General features: G+C 39.0%; 1 protein-coding gene across 2 annotated transcripts in view; it reads left to right on the forward strand.

Moving 5' to 3' along the window:
• The window catches only part of LOC115055219 (GDNF family receptor alpha-1-like), a 96,330-nt gene extending 79,806 nt beyond the window's left edge, over window positions 1–16,524 (forward strand). For both annotated transcript variants that reach the window (XM_029520833.1, XM_029520834.1), the window contains 3 exons: window positions 5,375–5,556; window positions 13,385–13,432; window positions 15,282–16,524. In XM_029520833.1, the coding sequence (XP_029376693.1) occupies window positions 5,375–5,556; window positions 13,385–13,432; window positions 15,282–15,434 (383 nt within the window). In that variant the 3' untranslated portion in view covers window positions 15,435–16,524. The remainder of the gene's footprint in view (window positions 1–5,374; window positions 5,557–13,384; window positions 13,433–15,281) is intronic.
• Window positions 16,525–18,039: the final 1,515 nt, after the last annotated feature.

The following is an 18,039-nucleotide window of genomic DNA, read 5'->3' on the forward strand; positions in this document are numbered from 1 at the left end:
AGACAAGACATTTTTTTTTTGTCTTGTGGCGGGACTGACTTCAAAGCACATACTGAGATCTGAGTTCTTTTCTCAGATTTCTGGATAGATTCAGAATGGATTGCAGGTTAAGGATGTGGCATACTTGTCCATCAGAGGTAGTGTCAGGATTTCATACAGGTTAAAGGTCCCCTACTTTACTCTCTGTCTGTTATATTTGATGTGTTGGTACCCTTCGGAAGATACATATGAAATTTTGAGGGCTAAAATCCACCTTAATTAAGTTTTACATCTCCTCTCTTAGGCTTCTCTCCAGAGCTCTAGTAACAAACAAGGTCAGTCAGCCAATCAGAGGAGAGGATTTGAGCTTTTTTTTACTGATTGGCTTTGTATTTTCGGAGCAATCCAAAACAAATATAGGACATTTTAGACTAACACAAAAAGAAACCTTTGTGGGTAATGTTGTTAGGTGAGTCCAGGTTGGCCTGACTTGGATTTGTTGGGACAACACAAAGTTCCAAATGCCCTGACAGCTAGAAGGTTATGTTTTTCTAAATACAAGATGTTAAGATTTCTCTGTGGACTGAGACCTTTGATACGTTCACAGCATTAATGCAGAGCCTAGACCTGATTTATATTCAAATAAGAAACTGAAATCTACACTTATACAATATGGGAACTTTAAAGTGCAAGTGTGCGTTGTGTGATTTGGGGAGATATAGCCCCAACACACTGTTTTCCATCTTGTATACTATGGTGCGCTTGTCCAGTCTGCAGTGGCTATGAAACATTTTTATGTGTCCTGATTAAACAGTAGCAGAAGCAGAGGATCTTGAGTGTGTGTTTAGCTTTATTATCCAAATGAACTCAAAGATAAGTGCTGTGCCCTCAAAGTAATATGCTCCTTTTTCCCTTCTAGGAGTTGAATATATGAAAACCAAAAACAGCACATTTACCTTAGACAGAGATCCCCTCTGTCCTCAGCTTTGACAGCTTGAGTCTGTTCAGTGTAAATAATCATTGTCACCAAACTGTTGGTGTTTTAATTGTAGCTGCTTTGTTGATGACAATTCCAGTCCCATTGATACATTATTAATAATACTCTGCGTCTTCAGGCAGACACACACAAGATTTTGTAGTTTCTTTTATCATTTCTTAATCTCCGAACAAACTTAAAACTGTGATTGCAGTGTTTCTGTTACCGCTTATTCCACCTCCTTCACCTTCCACCTCAGTCAATTATAAACAACCAAGAGGACAGTAAATGAAAAAAGAGGTGTCAGACAGGCCCCATATAAGTAATTAGATAATATTTTTTTCTGAATTCACAATAGCAATCTCCTGAATAGAAATCAGCAAAGCACAGATGCTTTTATGTCAGCATTAGGCTTAATATCAGATGCAACCTATTTAACACAAATGGCCACTGTGCTCTGTGCGTCTAATTCGGCCTTAGGTGAGGAGACAGGGAGGACAGAGCCGATCAACATGTACAATACATTCATCAGGCTTCTTCTGTCTAGGCACAATACCACCAGCGAAACAATCACACGCTCACAGGCATAAGCAAAAGATTAAATATTCACAGTTACAATTGCGAGCAACGGTTGCACATGTAAGGGCTGTAGGATATCGATAATGTTTTATTTTGTGCTGAATAATGCATCTCGGGCACATAGAAACAACTTTTTATACATTTTAAAATATTTTGACTTACAGTTAGCTTTCAAACCAATGTGCTTTCCTAATCACCAGCACACACACAATCTGAACCAACTGACTCCTTCATATTATACACAAGTATTAATGCTGCATCTCAAAGAGATACTTAAGTCAGCACTGTCACATGCATGTAATACACTGTATTACTGTACACTTATGTGGTGCGCATGAAGCGCATGAGTGCAGTGTGGTCCCAAATAATACTTATCAGAAATTACACTCAAATTATTCGACCATGACACTCCCCTCCCCTGCTGGCTTTTCTGCTGACTTGACTTGAATATGAATATCTTATTTTGTTTTTCAGGCCTTTTTAACTTGCAGTTCAAAGCTTTGCTGACGTCTAATCTAGTACGTTTTCAAAAAGCAAACAAAGCAGTTCAGTTCTGGGGGGGTCACACTTTTTTCCAAACTTGGTGACCTCTTTTGGGGTGGCTCGGGGCATTAATGTCACCAACTTGTATGGCGGTGCAGATCAATGCATGAGCATTTAAAGAGAATTTTGTGTCGTTTGTGTTTGAATGAGGTCACTTGTGTAAAACAGATGGAACGAAGGACAGTCCAGGTCTATTTAGTATTTAGTTCTGTATTTAGTCCCGTTTATTGAATGTTCAGAGTGAAACTAACTCAGAGGTTCTTTCTAGATCAGAGGGTGTTCAAACAGAAGCCAGTTCAACTGGGGGGAGGCAAAGAGAGACAAGAGGGTTAGACCCCGCCATGTATGGTGACTCTGAGCAGCATGTGTTAAAACATGTCCCCAGACACAAGTGAGCCCTGTAACATACATGCTAACATCCTAATGTCTTGTCCTTGACAGCTCGTTGGTCAGCTGTCAAACGCGGACTTAATACCTTTCTCAGAAAAATTTACATCATTCGGACGTCTGTCTTAGCTGAAATCAGACAATGTATGGCTGAGATGACTGAAAGTAATTCTGTCCTGCTGAGATACCAAGTGCACTCAGTATCCAGGTCCCTCTTGCACAAGGAAATATCTAGAAACAGATCAGCAGGAATCAAGAGAAGTGGCTGGCTCTTGAGAAAAGTCAAGGGCACATCACTGACCACCACTGAGATATACCATCATCCTTCAAAACTCTCAGTATCTGAGGGATGAATGTTGCCCGTTGTGCTGCAGATAACCACTTGGCCTCACAATGCAACTGTGGTACAGTGACTTGAGACTGACAACACCCAAAGATATTTGCAACCTAAATTTGTCATGTTTGTGTGGGGGTGGTGGTGTGGGAATTAGGACCCAAACGCAGGAGCCAGAGAACCAGGTAGGTGTGAAAATGAATATTTTTAATGAACTAAACCATAATTACAAAATAACAGACACTGCAAAAGAACTGAGATGGAGGAACAACAGGAAGACAAGCAGAGAGACATGTGACAAGAGACAACAGAAACGCAGGCAGGCAGGCAGACCAACAACAAACCAGAGACACAGAGAAACGACATCAACAAGGACAAGAGAAAAGGATCTGACCAGGATTAACCAGAAAACAGGACTTAAATACAGTGTCTAGACAAGACACAAGTGAACCACATTAGGGCAGGGAAGGCAATCACAGGAAGGAACAACCAGGAAGCAAACAACGTGGAACACGACAGAACCAGGACTTCAAAATAAAACAGGAAGTGACAGCACAAACCGAACGCACTAGACAGAACTCAAAACATGACAGACTTTTTCAGCAAGAAAAAAAGTTGTATTGCTTGATTCTCTTGGTTCATATGACTCCTCCTGTTCTCATGTATATACTTTCAGTAGCAGCTTTCTAAGCACATATTCAAATGATATACATATGTAATGATTTCAAACACCAGTCCTTTTTGTGTAGTTTATTAGTGGGACGCTTTTCAGCTTTGAAGACAATGTGTACAGACAGAATAGACTGATGCTGTTCTTGCGCTAAGGGCAGTTTGCTTTGATGAACGTTATTTTATTGTGAGACAGCTAAATTACAGTTTGTTTCTCGCATGTTTTATTTTGAATACCACCTACATCTGACAAGTGGAAAGGCTCAATTATTTTTATATCAAAGAATCTCTGAAGGATTCTGAGGAAGCATTTTAAAGGTTATTATAATAATGGTTATAATATTATAATAACATATGAGTGCAATATTATAACAACAGCAATTATTGTTGATGTTTGTGTTGTTAATATTTTATTATTATTATTTTTATATTCACATTCATATCGTGTAATGCACAAACTTTGTCAAAGCATAACACTGAAAGACGGAACATCATTTAGACACAATCATATTTCATTGCGCATGTTTGAATTTTTCTATGGGGTTAAAGACCCACGATTCAGATCGCCTCAGTTTGTCTTCATCACAGTATCAGGGTCATAATTTGCTGTTGGAAGAAAGAACATCATCACGTCCACAAGCAATCTCTCCAAAGCTCAGCTTTTCTCTGATGTGTGCAGGTATGTGTTCATGTGTGTGTGCGTGTTTTTACATCAAAGCCATAGAAGGCTATTAATGGGGCCACTAATGGACTCTAATGGTAAATAGCTACATCAGCACTCGGGTTTTTGACTGTGTGGTGAATTTATAATGGAACCAAGTGATAACAAAACCTAAGTACCTTCTAACTCACCTTTAATTGTGGTTTAGGCTGGTGCAATATAAGGCTTTATTTTAAGATAGGGACTAGCAAGCTTGTGATTAATGATGAGATCTCATTCACTGACAAATAGACCAGTATGGAATTACCATGAGATATTTCTGGTGGTGCAAAGTGGTGCTTTACTACCTCAGCTTACCTCAAAGTCAGATTCCCCAAGAGATGCTTGGAGCTTCCATAATCATTAGAAAAATCAAAGAATGCAGCGTTTAAAACATTCTTTTGAAAGTAGTAGTTTCTACTCGAAGAAAAACAAGTCATACAGACATATGCATTAAAATCTTTTCAATAAATAAGGATCAGCTTCTAATAAACAAACCTTTAACCGTTTTATTGTAGTTTTCCGGTAAATAAAATAAATAAAATAAAATAAAATTGTGTGCTCTGTAATTTAGTAATTGTGTAATTTACATTACATGTTATCACCAATGCCAACATGCAAACATCTCATTCAGTTGTCATTTTACTGAAACAAGAAAATGCGAATGGGGTTTTACTAAGAAGAACATTTTAGGAAAAAAAGAAAAATAAACAGTGGCACAGCAGGAGAGAAATGATTTCAAACTGCACGTATTGACACGTGTGGACTGAGGCTGAACCGATGCGCGGCAGCTGTGTTTGTGCTTTATGTTCCAGCAGTAAGGCATCGAGCACTCCAGTGTGTCAGATGTGCTGTTTAAATGTCCTCTCAGGTTTGATGTACAATCTGACTTTGAGCTCATTAACTTCCCACATACTCAATTTCCCCTCATCGTCGTTTTCTTTCTGAAGTGAGCCACATTTTGAGACATTAGCCATGCATGCAAGCTCATTTTTAATTGCACTATATATACTTGGGTGGGGTGGGGCTGTATTGGCTGCACAGGGTTGTGATCAACAACCCCATTCATGGTATTTGTCACAGATGCTTCCCCTTATGTAATGATTTTCTTATTAGAAATAAGAAAATCGTTCATCGTCCATCACCATCCTCCCACTCATTTGGGTCTCTCGGTTAATAGCTTCGATCTCCCCGCTTTGCTTTGTAGGGAATGCCATCCAGGCTTTTGGAAATGGGACGGATGTGGGAGTGTGGCAGCCGATGTCCCCCGTCCAGACCACCACATCCACCACCACTCCCTACCAGAGGAAACGCGAACGCAACCCCAACACTATCGACAACCACATCAACACGGACCCTGGAATCTACCACTTCTGTGGCAGCCTACAGGTGACACACCACACACACACAGCCTCCAGCCAGCTTTAGATTCAGAGGCCAACTACACTAATGGTTTCAAGTGTTCTAGCTACTGTGAGAGAAATATGATCCTTTTATTTACTTTTATTTATTTTTTTTATTTTTATTTTTTTGTAGAAAGAAAGATTTTACGAATGGCTCAAGTTTCAGAGTTGCCAATTCGCTTCATATATGCAGCTGATTTTCTAACTTTTTCTATTACTCGCAATATCCATAGGTCTACAGTGTCTACTTATCTACTGCTGCAGCTCTCACGACTGACAGTTTGTTTGTCTTTTTTCTTTTCTTTTAGTTTCACATACCTCATTGCTTATTCATCACTTTCAAACAATTTTTTTACACTCTGGTAGGATCAATTTGTTTATCTAGTTTTGTCGCAACATGAAATATGTCAAGATAAAGCTGCAAAAATGTTAAAATATAATGTGAATGCTGTCCTTATTGTAAGTGCTATCCACTAAACCTTTGAAAAGCATGGATAGAAAACAAATTATAGTTATTAATCAGATGGTGGAAATCTTAGGAGCCAAATCGCAAATATTTTCCTTTGGAGTGGAGACCAAAACTGAGCTTAGAGTGTGCAGGACAGCGACTCTTTGCTCTGTGTGCATAATAGAACAAGACTTTTCACCTTGTACAACAAACCTACAGGTCGTTTGTCTGGAGGGTGTTATGATCTCATAGTTAGGTTTTGTTGCCACATTTAGTTGGTGTAGTAATGATGACAGGAGTGAAAGGTTTAAGTGCGGTGATGTAGTTTTAAAGCAACAAAGTCCAGGTCAGGAGGGGGCCGAGGTAGATACATGCATCAAGAAAACACAGTAATGTTATACAGGAGATCAGTGTTTCCATGTGAAAGTAGCAGGTTATGTTGTCTGTATTTCCCCTGATCATTCCACAAAAACTTGAGTGTCAGGCACACAGACTGTGTATTTCTTCAGCAGCTCCTGCTCTACAGCAACAACAATGACCTATTTCATGAAACAGAGGCTTTACTTGTTGCAATCCTGAACACAGGGAATGGGCACTTGGGTCAGGCAGGAGGTGAAGATAACACCGTCATTACCAGCAGAGCGATGAGAGAGACTTGGAGAGCCATTTCACCTTCAATAACGTTCCAATCCAACGCAGCACCATAAAATCACTGAAGCTGTTAACTGTTTACACACGCTTAGAGAAAATCCTCTTGTAAATTCAAGATAAAATCCACCTTAATCTTTGTGTTTATAAATGACCATCTTAACTGTTTCTGTTGTTATTGTTCAAGAAGGCCAATACATTCACAACCATCAAGCATTACTTCCTTTCAGACAGATGAGTGTCTGTACTGTTGCATTAAACCTCTATTCTGCAACTGTTTCAACACAAAAACTTATACCTACTGCGTTTCTTCAATCAAAACCAGTTTTCACCTTCTGGCATGTCGTAATCGATTATGCACTAATTTTCTACTTGGGGGAAATAATGCATCCAGCAAATATTGAAAAATGACCAGCTTGAAAAATTGTTTTGGATTCTTAAATGTATTGACAACTGCTCATTTACACTTCCAGCTACACAAACCTACACCAGTATCAACCGGGAGTTTCCAGTGATGCAACAAAAATACATTTTGGTTTCCGTTGACTCCTGAGGAAACTGTTCTTCAGCTGGCAAACACTGCAACATTCACCATATAGTTACAATCCTAGTGATGGACCTGTCAGAGCTTTGACAGTTTGACATCAGCCTGTCTGCCACTGGAGGCAGGGTTAATTACAAGGTGTGAGAGTAAAGTTGCAGGTCAAAAAATAGCTCTGTGATATACGTGATTTGGATTTAACACGTTTGGCTGTTTTTAATAACTTTATCTAATCAGGAATGTGGAGAGAGAAATACAGGACAGAGTAAAGAGGGGAAAGACTAGAATGAAAGGGTCTGGAGGGGCTGGAGTCAAGATGAGACTTCCCATTCGGTGCAGACCCTGACCAGGACATCCTGGTCCTACCCCCTCACATTACAGGCAGAGTCAGATGATACATTGCTAACCATAAAAATTGATGCAGCTTTAAAGTTGGAGCTTGGGTCTAAAATCACTATTAATTGGGCCCTGACTGGAACCAGAAAAGACTAAATCGAACAACATGATATAAATTCATAATCGTATTGCAATAAAAAGGTTGCTGTTCATTAGATATATCACCAAGAACTAATATTTGGTTCATAACGGATTGCAATTACATATTTTGACTTGTGTCAATGTCTGTAACTGTTTTCAGCAAAACAAGTCTTAAATTTAATTGTACTGCCCCATTGAGACAAACACACGTATATTCTAAGTATGAGCTGGCATGCAGGCCTGACAGTTTAGTTCAGTAAGTGCACATATTCACTGACACGAACACACACACACACACACACAGTTTCCAGTTCTAATGAGCTCTGGTGGTGTACCGGTGCATGTGTGCTGTTACATTGCTCTGATAGGACGTCAAGTACAAGTTAATGAGAGGGTTGTTGCTAAACCACTTTTCTAGTGTGTATGTATGTGTATATGGTTACTCAATGTGTTGGAATGCGTTTACATGCATGTATGTGTGTGCGATTAAGTGTTATTGTGTGTGCGTGTAGAAAGTGCGTTTTCATCAAGACAGGCTGCGCTGTTGTAATGACACACTCTGGGGACAGCCCTGTCAGAAGACTCACTCCACTCTGCTCATTGATCTCTCTCTTTTAGATCCATTCGCTCAGACATACACACACACACACAGAAACCAGGATAACAACCATTACCAGTAATGCAATGGCAACCCATCAACATGTACAACAGTGCATTTACCTCAGCTTGAAAGAGTCAAAGAGGAGGAAAGAAAAAAAAGGTGGCCCAGCGTAAAGCTCCTTAGCTCCTGGTGAGGTTTGTGTTCCTCTTACTGTGCCCTTTGTCAGTGTTCACAAATGGAGTTTGACTCTTTTGTGAAATGTTCTGACAAAAGGCTTTGACGACACTCTTCAAAATAAATTAGAAACTTGCAGCTCTCCTTTTCGTCTTCCTTCCTTATACTCCAAAGTGTAGCTTCAGTTCTTCTCTTCGGTCTCTTACTCTCTTTAATTTCTCTGCTCTGTTGCCTTTGTGTCACTACCAGCGTTACAAAGAGCGAAGAGGCCATCTCCTCCCACTAAGTTTTCAGAGGAAATTAAAACACTACAAGGACCATTTTCAACTCTCATCAGAGCAGGACCATCAGCAGAGCCAACACAAATAAAGCACAGACAGTCACTCAAGAGAAAATGCAGACACATACCTGCATACACATCAGCACTCGGTTTACAAACCCCAAGGCCCGATCATCTTGTTCTTATGAATATAGTTGACTCCAAAAACTGGCAGAAAGTGCCCCAGACAAATATGGAAATCTACCACATGCTAATATGACTTTTCAGAACAGGCAGGTATTAGGCAAATATAAAACACCACATATATTTAAATTTATTGGCCTCCAAATCTTATTGAATTGGAAATAAGAATCGCTTTGTTTCTTATTAAAGGGCGAGTAATGTCAATATTTATATGCTTATAGGCAAAACTTCCACACTAAATACCAAGGAGGTCAAAGGACACTTCTGTGTGGTGCTCACAGGATTGAGAGACAGATACTTTCAAAAGCGTGCAAATGGAAAATTAATCTTATGAGGGTAGGAGCTGGACTTTTTTTTTTTTTTCTCGCATAAACCAAGGTTATTTCGCACAAGTAGTTTTTGTATGTGATTTAACAATCAGAATCAAAGCTATGGATTGAAGCCTGCTATTGGATCCAACAGGGGGCGGTCAGATTCAGACACTTGAAAGTCAAATGAAAAAAGATTGTTTATGATTGAAAAAACAAAGAAAGACGGCCAGTGAGCATACACATAGGTTTTTGTTCCTGCCTGCAGGTGAACTGTGGCAGCTGGCACATATATATACAGATGATCGGGGATAAAAAGTTTAACAGTGCATTATGGGCAACTCAGGATTATTGTTATGCTGTTGTAAACAGTAGTTTAATGTATACAGCTGATCCAACAGTGTACATGCCTGGAGTTTGTGACCACATCAATTTAAGTTCATCCAGAAAACACAGTCTGACACATTTGTGCTTGTGCCTGGAAGGATCTATGGTTCTGCCAACCATGACGGTGAGGTAATTAGTGCAGCGGAGACTCTGGTTCCAAATATTCAAGAGAAAAAAAAAAACAAAAAACTGCCATGATTACTCCTCAAAAGAACAACCATAAAATTAAGCCTCACTTAAGCCTCAACTTCAGGTGGACAAGACTTCTCCATTCTCCCTTGTAAATTTCTGAATTTGTTCGGGTTTGGTTTTTACTTGTCCTTTGGTGGAGACATTATGAAAACTAAAACCGGTGGAATGGCAGATGGAGCCTACTTTCTGAATGGAATCTAGGCTCCCCCATATTCGCATTCGTATAATTTAAACGTTCGACTGATTTGATCCAAAACGCACATACTTGCCTTCACGAGCTCAGTCTTAAGCAGCAAACATTACTGTTGTCTTCTCTCATTGTTTCTGTGACGTTAAAACACCTTTAATTTGTCAAAGCAATAGCTCTAAACACAGATGGGACCCTCATCATGAAGCATGACTTGTGTTTTGTCATCATCTTTCTCAGGCATCTTATATTTTTTTGCTGCCACGCTCTCTGCTTGTTTCTCACTTTGGGTCTTTTACAGGACCTTGCGAACACACCATGATTTATGGACATAATTCCACTTGAGCTTTGGCTTTTTTTTTTCTTTTTTTTTTAAGTGCTAAAGTTAAAGCGTAATAACAGAACACTGTTTCTCAGTTTCTGTATTACCGTGCCCGCTACATTCTGTACGTCCCTACCTTTGGTCTGAATTCATGATCCCGTATCTGTAGCCATTTGTTATTCTGTCACACCCGAGAGCCTGAGCTCACACACACATAAATACCCTTAAGCCAAAGTTGGAGCTGCATTCACTTATAGCATCCACCCTGAATACAGAAAAGTATGCAGGCCGCCTTTTTTGTTAGCCAACCTATAAGTTTGCATCATCTTTGGTTCCTCGGCAACAGGATTTTGAATGAATGAATGAATAAGTTTGCAACTGAAAGGGTGTCGGTAGAGGGAAAAGCTTATGGACACTCGCCCCTCTTACTTTACGTGGCTATACCCATTGCAACAGAAGGCAAAAACAAGCATATTAGTCTAACTATATTAGCTAAAAACAATAAAACCTTACCAGAATACCAACATTTCCATACTGCAACATGAAATTGTAATATTTTCAAGCAGGAACATCTCCGTTCATGCCGACATCGTGATGCAAGGATTTGAAGCCTTAAAGACAATCACCAGAAGTAAAAAGCAGATGCTAAGCTTTAAACCAACTGCACCAACATCGCTAAGTTTGATTCAGCTATGACCTTTTCTACGGAAGTTTTCATTATGACAAAGTTATGAACACAATATGAACACAGTGCTGTAAAGGTGAACATGAAATGAGATCAGTTTTCATGCTTGAACTTGAACTTGAACTGTTTCATGTCCCTGACAATTTCTGCCATAATAATAATGATAGCAATAATGTCGAAATAATTTATTTGTAGCGCACTTACATTTAACACAATCTCAAAGTTCTACAGTGTAACAAAAAAAGACAATAATATGAGACACTTGAGACACTTACAGTATATGTAGCCATTTTTATTTTTATATATGTTGTCCAGTATATAGACATATATATACTGAAAGGGCCAAGATGGTGGGGGGCTGATTACAGAGCCTGCGTAGGAAATCAGCACATCAGCTCACCATGCAATCAGCACAATCACTTCTGATCTGTTTAGAAATATCCCTGAAGTGTACAGACACAGAGATAACAATGATTATCAATGTGATGTGTCATCAACTGGACAAATGTTGCATTTATTTGCACATTTATAATTTTTTTTTTCTTCATGATGTGATTGTTCTCACAGGTACGTGGTTATAGTTAGGGCGGTCCAGAGTAACCTCTAAGCATGCTTCACGTTGTTATTGCTGTTGTTGCTGTTGTTGCTGTGTGTTTAGCCTCTGGTTTGATATGAGTTGATTGGTAAAAATGTGTTTTACATGATTCCATTTTTCCTTAATATTAAAGTTACAGCTCTATAATTTCTGAAAAGTACTCTATTTAATCTGACAGGATTCAATAAATCACACTGTAACGTTTTAGTGCAAAAAGTACTTTACTACTTACATTACTAAAGTAAGTTCTTTGCAGGTAGGAAGAAAATGGCTGGGGTTTTAGTGCGTCTATTTTTAATGCAATGGATTTTGTGTTGTTTTACAGGCCAACAATTAAAGTTTTTCTACTGTAACCATGATCTTTTCTTACTTGTTTCTGTTTCTTGGCCTTAAACCAAAAACCTAAAGTTAAAGTTTTTTTTCTCCAGTGACCATGTCACAGGCTGCTTTCATCGCTTCATTGCTAAGAAAATATGTATGAAGTCATACATAGACTCACGTTCCAGTTTCTTCAATGACTCGGCACAGTATCCCAGGAATTTACTGTAGCTCTATGATCTGCTAATCTATAATTCACTGTCCTATAATGTACTCATCTGTACCTTAGAATTCATGTCCAGCTTGCTATCAGAGTAACGAGGCAGAAAGAGGTGGAGGACAAGGAGTGGGATGCCGAAGGCCAGTCTTTATGTTCTGTCATTGACTTGTTATTAAAGTTTTCCTCTTTATTAACCGTAATCATCTTACCTGGTCTGTACATCAGTGTATAATCATTGATTTGCCATAACCACAATCTTTCCTTAACCTTCTCTTATCCATAGAGGTGGAGAGATTTAAAAACACTGACAGTGGATATTGAAAAAAATCATTACCAATTATGTTTAAGCTGCTAATGTGTTTCACTGTCTTCCCACTGCGCCCGTGTTTGAGGGAACAAATAATCAATGTGAATGGTGGAAGGGAACTTTATTCCCCTGCCACCAGCCAGTCTGACTCACTTCTAAAGATAGTCTAGTTTTTTGCCTTTAAACAATGAAGAGGTCTTGTGTTTCAATGCGAAAGTTTATTTGAAATGTTAAACTCAGAGGACAGGAGTCACATCTTACCAAACCTTCACTGGTTAGTTTTAGTTGAAAAGCACGGACATTAATCACATCACATCCCCAATCCCCTGTTTTATCAGAAACACAGCACATGCTGTCATGTTAATAATCCATTAGTAATGTTCAGTACGGCGAAAAGTAATCAAAGCATCAGTAGTTGAGGCCATCCAACATTCTGTTCCGCACATGGAGAGAGTGGGTATGTGATTGTGAGAAAGAGAGAGGAAAATCCCCGACAGTGTGGGACAGTCACTGAATGATGATGAAGATGAAATCAGAGTCTGGTCCAGGCGGTCCTTCTGCTCGCAGCTTCTCTCTTTGTCTTGTTGAGTGTAAATATCAGTGGCTTTAAGATTTTTACGGGACTGTGCATAAACTCTCCATGGTTACTGGAGTGTTTTCCAGTTCAGTGTCTTACCTGCTTTCATGATCAGATCAGTACAGATCTCTTCTAAATACGCAGACTGGATGTGAGGAGGATATGAAGTGTAGCCCCTGCGTTGTGTTAATCTGTTTCCAGAATGTTTTCAGTCTAACTACACTGTTGATGGCTTAACTTAATTATAGAAAATCATCATCTGAGTTATAGTCTTGAAACAATCTTCATCAATTTATTTCTGATTTATGGACTTTGGACCGGATTCTAATTCTTTTCTAATTCTAATTCTGTTTTGCTGTTGCAGGCTCAGAAATTGAAGTCAAATTCAACTGTTGATGGCATCTTATGTGTGGTAAGCTTGCTGTCAGTTGCATAACAAAATGCATTCAGTGAACAACCAGATTTAAATGAAGGCGCTACAAATAAAAACAAATGAATGAAGTTTTGCATAGAAAACTATGTTCTGATCAATTAAAAAAAAAAAAAAAAAAAAACGCTGCATGGCTGTGACAGTTAAACCTGAATGTGCAAGGCAATGCTGCATTTTCTGACCACCGCTGGCTGCAAAGGGAGTCAAAACTCCTATTAGTGTATGGTGTCTTTAACTTTGGAATAATATCAAAGTCTCTAAACTCCTGCTAACAACTCATCCTTCTCCAGTTTATCTCAGGAAGCTATTTTATTTAACACCAAAATAAATTCCTCAAGTTCATCGCATCATTACAGACACTACAACCATGCTGTTGGAAGTCTCTGACTTTCCTCTTACAGTGATAGCCACGGCCTCCTTTGTAAACTCCTGCTCTTTGTGTTTTTTTGGGGCTCAAATGAGATTGTTACTTATCTGGTGGCTTTTAAAGTTCACTGTAAATGTCATTGTACAATTATAAGGCACTGTTGTGCACTGGAGTGACATTTAATAGAAGCAGGGGCAGGTCTTGAGGAGATGACCCAGCTGCTAGCTTGCAGCTTTATTAGCAAGCTGCAGACCGATGTTGAGGCCCTCCATTTGCTTTGCTATGCATGGTGGCACATGCAAATGTACACACTGCACACACACACAAATGGAAGTTTCCACTATGGCATTTTATCTATTAAAACAACCTTTTGATTTTTTTTACCAGATAAATATATTTAGAGGGTATTTAAAATATGATATTATTGAACAAAACAGTCTAATATCTTCACAAATATCACATGTCACAATTGCATGAATTAAACTGCAACCTTAGGTGACGGTGTGTCCCAGCGGGTATAGGATGTCCACACTGGTAAACATCATAATCAGGTTGTGTGATCCAGAAATAAAGAGCCAAAACCCAGAAAAATTACAGTGACTCTTTGTTTAAAATGCTTGGCAGAGTTTGATGCTATTGTTTTTGAAGTTCATCATCATTTATCAAACTGTCATGAAAGAGGGCCCTGTGCTCCAGACACGATCCAGAGGCACCAGCAACAAGTGATTCATGTAACTTTGTTAAGCAATATGGATATTCAGACCAGTTGAAGCCATTTTCTCAGTGGAAACACATTTTCAGGATGATTGTTCAGCTTTGAGAACAAGGGGATGGCTGGAGTACAAGCAGTGTGATCAGCTCACAGGCTTATTGTTTTTTCTCCATAAACTATATACTGTAAAATTTTAGATATATACTTAGTATGACATTAATTTCGGTGCCTGCTATTTCTTACTTTTTCAAGTGTTACACTTTGTGCATTTTAAAATTAGAAAGTTGCTGATGATCTTTGAAACAAGGTAACCTTTTGTTAAATTAATGACTGGGTAATAAAACCTTTTTTTTTTTTTTTCATTTTACAACAAAAATATCAGTCATCAGCAAATTTTTTTTTGGTTTGGTTTTTACATGACATGACATACTGACTGAGCTTCCCTCCTATAAGAGGTGGAGCCTCAGAGCGAGACACTCTGAGCTGTAATTGTAATTGTAATTGTTTTTACATCAATGTGATCAAACCATAACTGATTAAATGCCACCACTAGGCTTTCCCTTTTGCAAACAACGGCAGATATGTCCAGCTGAATGGCTTACTAAATCATATCATGTTAACTTGAATATGTAGTGATGCAAAAAAAAAAAATAAATAAACAATTAGTTTGTATCATGAGAAATCTAACAAGAAAAGTGAGTTTTTACTCCTTCTCACTAATCTCTCCCTGTCTCTCTCTACCTCTCTCTCAGGACCCTCAGATAGACAGTCCAAGTACATCCAATGCCATCCCAAGAAACTTGGCTATCTCCAGACGGCCTGCAGGCCTGGTGTATGTGCTACCCTCACTGCTCTGGCTGTGTTACTGCATCCTGCCAACGGCCTCTTCGCTGGGCGACTTGTAGCCGTTCTGCTTCACAGCGACACATTACAACTGACTGACAAACACACATTTGTATAAAAGAATAAGGAAAATAAGAAGTTACATGCTTTCTTTCAGTAATACCAGTTTTACTTTTTTTTCCCTATGAAATCTGTCTTGATTTGGGTTCCCATTTTGTTTTCATTTTTTTTTTTTTATTACATTTTGGAGAGCTTTGATCTTTTAAAGATTTTTTTTTTTTTTTTTTGCACTGCAGCTCTGTGCTAAAACGGTGATCGACTATACATGTAAACTCAGTTTGGCTGTGTGTATTGGGTTAGTTGAAAAAGGAAAAAACAAGGATTTAAAGCTTTCATGTTGCTCACTTGGGCAGAAATGGCAGTTTTCATCTGCGTCTGTTTGTGTGTTGAGGCTATAGGTGGGATCTTTCGCTTTAAAAGTCACAGTCAGTTCAGTAACAGCTACATTTTATCACATGGGCAGCTTTTTAGATGTTACTCAGTCTCCTCTGTGGTTTGTGTATGTTTTGATAATCATGTGATCTGGTATTTATTTATTTTTTTTAGGTGAATGAACAGTCTGTGAATATTTACCAAGAAAAAAAAACAAAAAAAAAAACAAACAAACAAAAAAAAACATCACTCAAGAGCCTTTTTTTTCCTTCAGAAAAGTTACAAGCATCTGTGCCGAAATTGTCTTCACTGTAGCTCATACTGAACACACACTGCCGCAAGCAAAAGCACACAAGCAAAGACCCACAAATACATACTGCACACTTTCACACATTCAGACAAAAACACACACGAACATGTACGGTCCCAGCTTCTCCTCCTTTTATTTGTGCTGACAGTGTGACAGAGTGGGAGATCACAGTACAGTAGGAGATGTGCTGCTGTGGATGTCAGCGTCCACCCCACTCTTTGGTGATTGTACATACGTGTAACTCTTAGTCCGAGCCATGTTCAGCGTTTCTCTGTGGAAGGCGACAGAGAAGCTGCTGCAGTTTCATGTGAGCGTTACTGTTTAAAAGTTGAGTTTTGATGTGCTTTGCTGCACTGCGTCCACAAAATCAGACCAGAGCTGAGGAAATGTAAAAAAAAAAAAAAAAAAAAGAATAAATAAATAATGAAAAAAAGTAAGCTTATTGTTGTAGAGTGTATTCCATTGTAGCTCTCACCTCCGTCGCTCTGAGACTCCACACCATCTTCATCTGTCAGGTCAGTGTTGCCACATCTTGCATCAGCTGTGAAACTGTCCACGTGCGTTTGGGAATGCTCACCTTAAATTGACCACTTGCTGACTTCCACGAGCCCCTGTCACTGTCCCCACATCTGTCATAGCATAGCACCTACCTAGATGACCATCACCCTTGATGCTGCTGGTAATTCTCAGAACAAATGCACTCATTACGATCCAGTGAATGACTTTGTGTTGACTGGGAAATTCTCCAGCTTAATTTGTATTATTTCGACTGACATTGACAGCTCTTAGCGGCTAGAAAAACATCTAGCAATCCATGCAAACTGGAGAGCTATTGAGAGACAGTGTTAGTATTTAAAGGATATGGTGAAAAATTATAAACATTATTTATTTATTACATTTGTTTTTGTCCAAATGTCACCCCATTTAACGCTACAAAAGGTACCGTCTCCTCATTGAAATTAAATTGATAGAGCTATGTTCTATATTTTATCGAGCTATATTTTTACAGTATCCCCAACGGTACATTTCATTTCAAACGTGGGGAAGTCTGACTTTAACCATAATTGTAATGGTTTAGTCATGTCGTCTGCCATGGCTTTTATTTATTTATTTATTTATTTATTTTTGGGCTGTAAGAGTACATGTTTGATACAGCATCCTGCGGGAAGTCTCTTAACATGAAACTGATTCATTTGTTGTTTCTACCAGTTATCACGCACCACTTCGAGAAACATCACGAAACTGTTTCACCCTTGTTTGGATTGACATACCCCTCAGTGGGAGATTTCCCGAACTGTTCCTTTAAATGTTTGCGTTTGAGAAACCAAGTAACAGCGTCGAATCCAACTGTCTGCAGCAGCGACTGCGGCTGAAAGTTAGCATGCTAACGTTAGCTGCCAGCAGCAGCGCATTGATACAGTCCTTAACCAATTCCATCTGTTTGGATATTTAGCATGCCGTGCTACTTCGTGTACTATCTCGTGCATGCCAGTGCAGTTCGACAGTCCTGCTGCTCATAGTTACAGTTGCTAAGCTACAATTGGACAGTGGGCATTTAGGGGCGGGGTTTAACAAATGGTCAATTATCGTAAATCCTCCGAGCGTTATTGTCTGCTTCTGATTTTATGTTTTAAAGCCCCCACAGCACTGCAACCAACGCAATGCAACAAGCGGCTGTCGTATATAGATGAGGGTCTGTTGTCATTACCCTCTCAGATGGAGGTGATGCTTTTTCTTTTTTTTTTTTTTTTTTTTTGGCACCAGCTCTGGATGCTTGCGTTCATCACTGCGGCGTGATCAACAGGTCACTTTACCGTTTGACACGTGAACACCGATCAAGAACATTAACGACACGCTGCTTGGGTTTCTGTAGTTTCTCAGAACATGATTAATGTATAGTAGGACCTAAATGTTATTTACTGAGC

The sequence above is a fragment of the Echeneis naucrates genome, chromosome 15, assembly GCF_900963305.1.
Source record: "Echeneis naucrates chromosome 15, fEcheNa1.1, whole genome shotgun sequence".
NCBI classification, from domain to species: Eukaryota; Metazoa; Chordata; class Actinopteri; order Carangiformes; family Echeneidae; genus Echeneis; species Echeneis naucrates.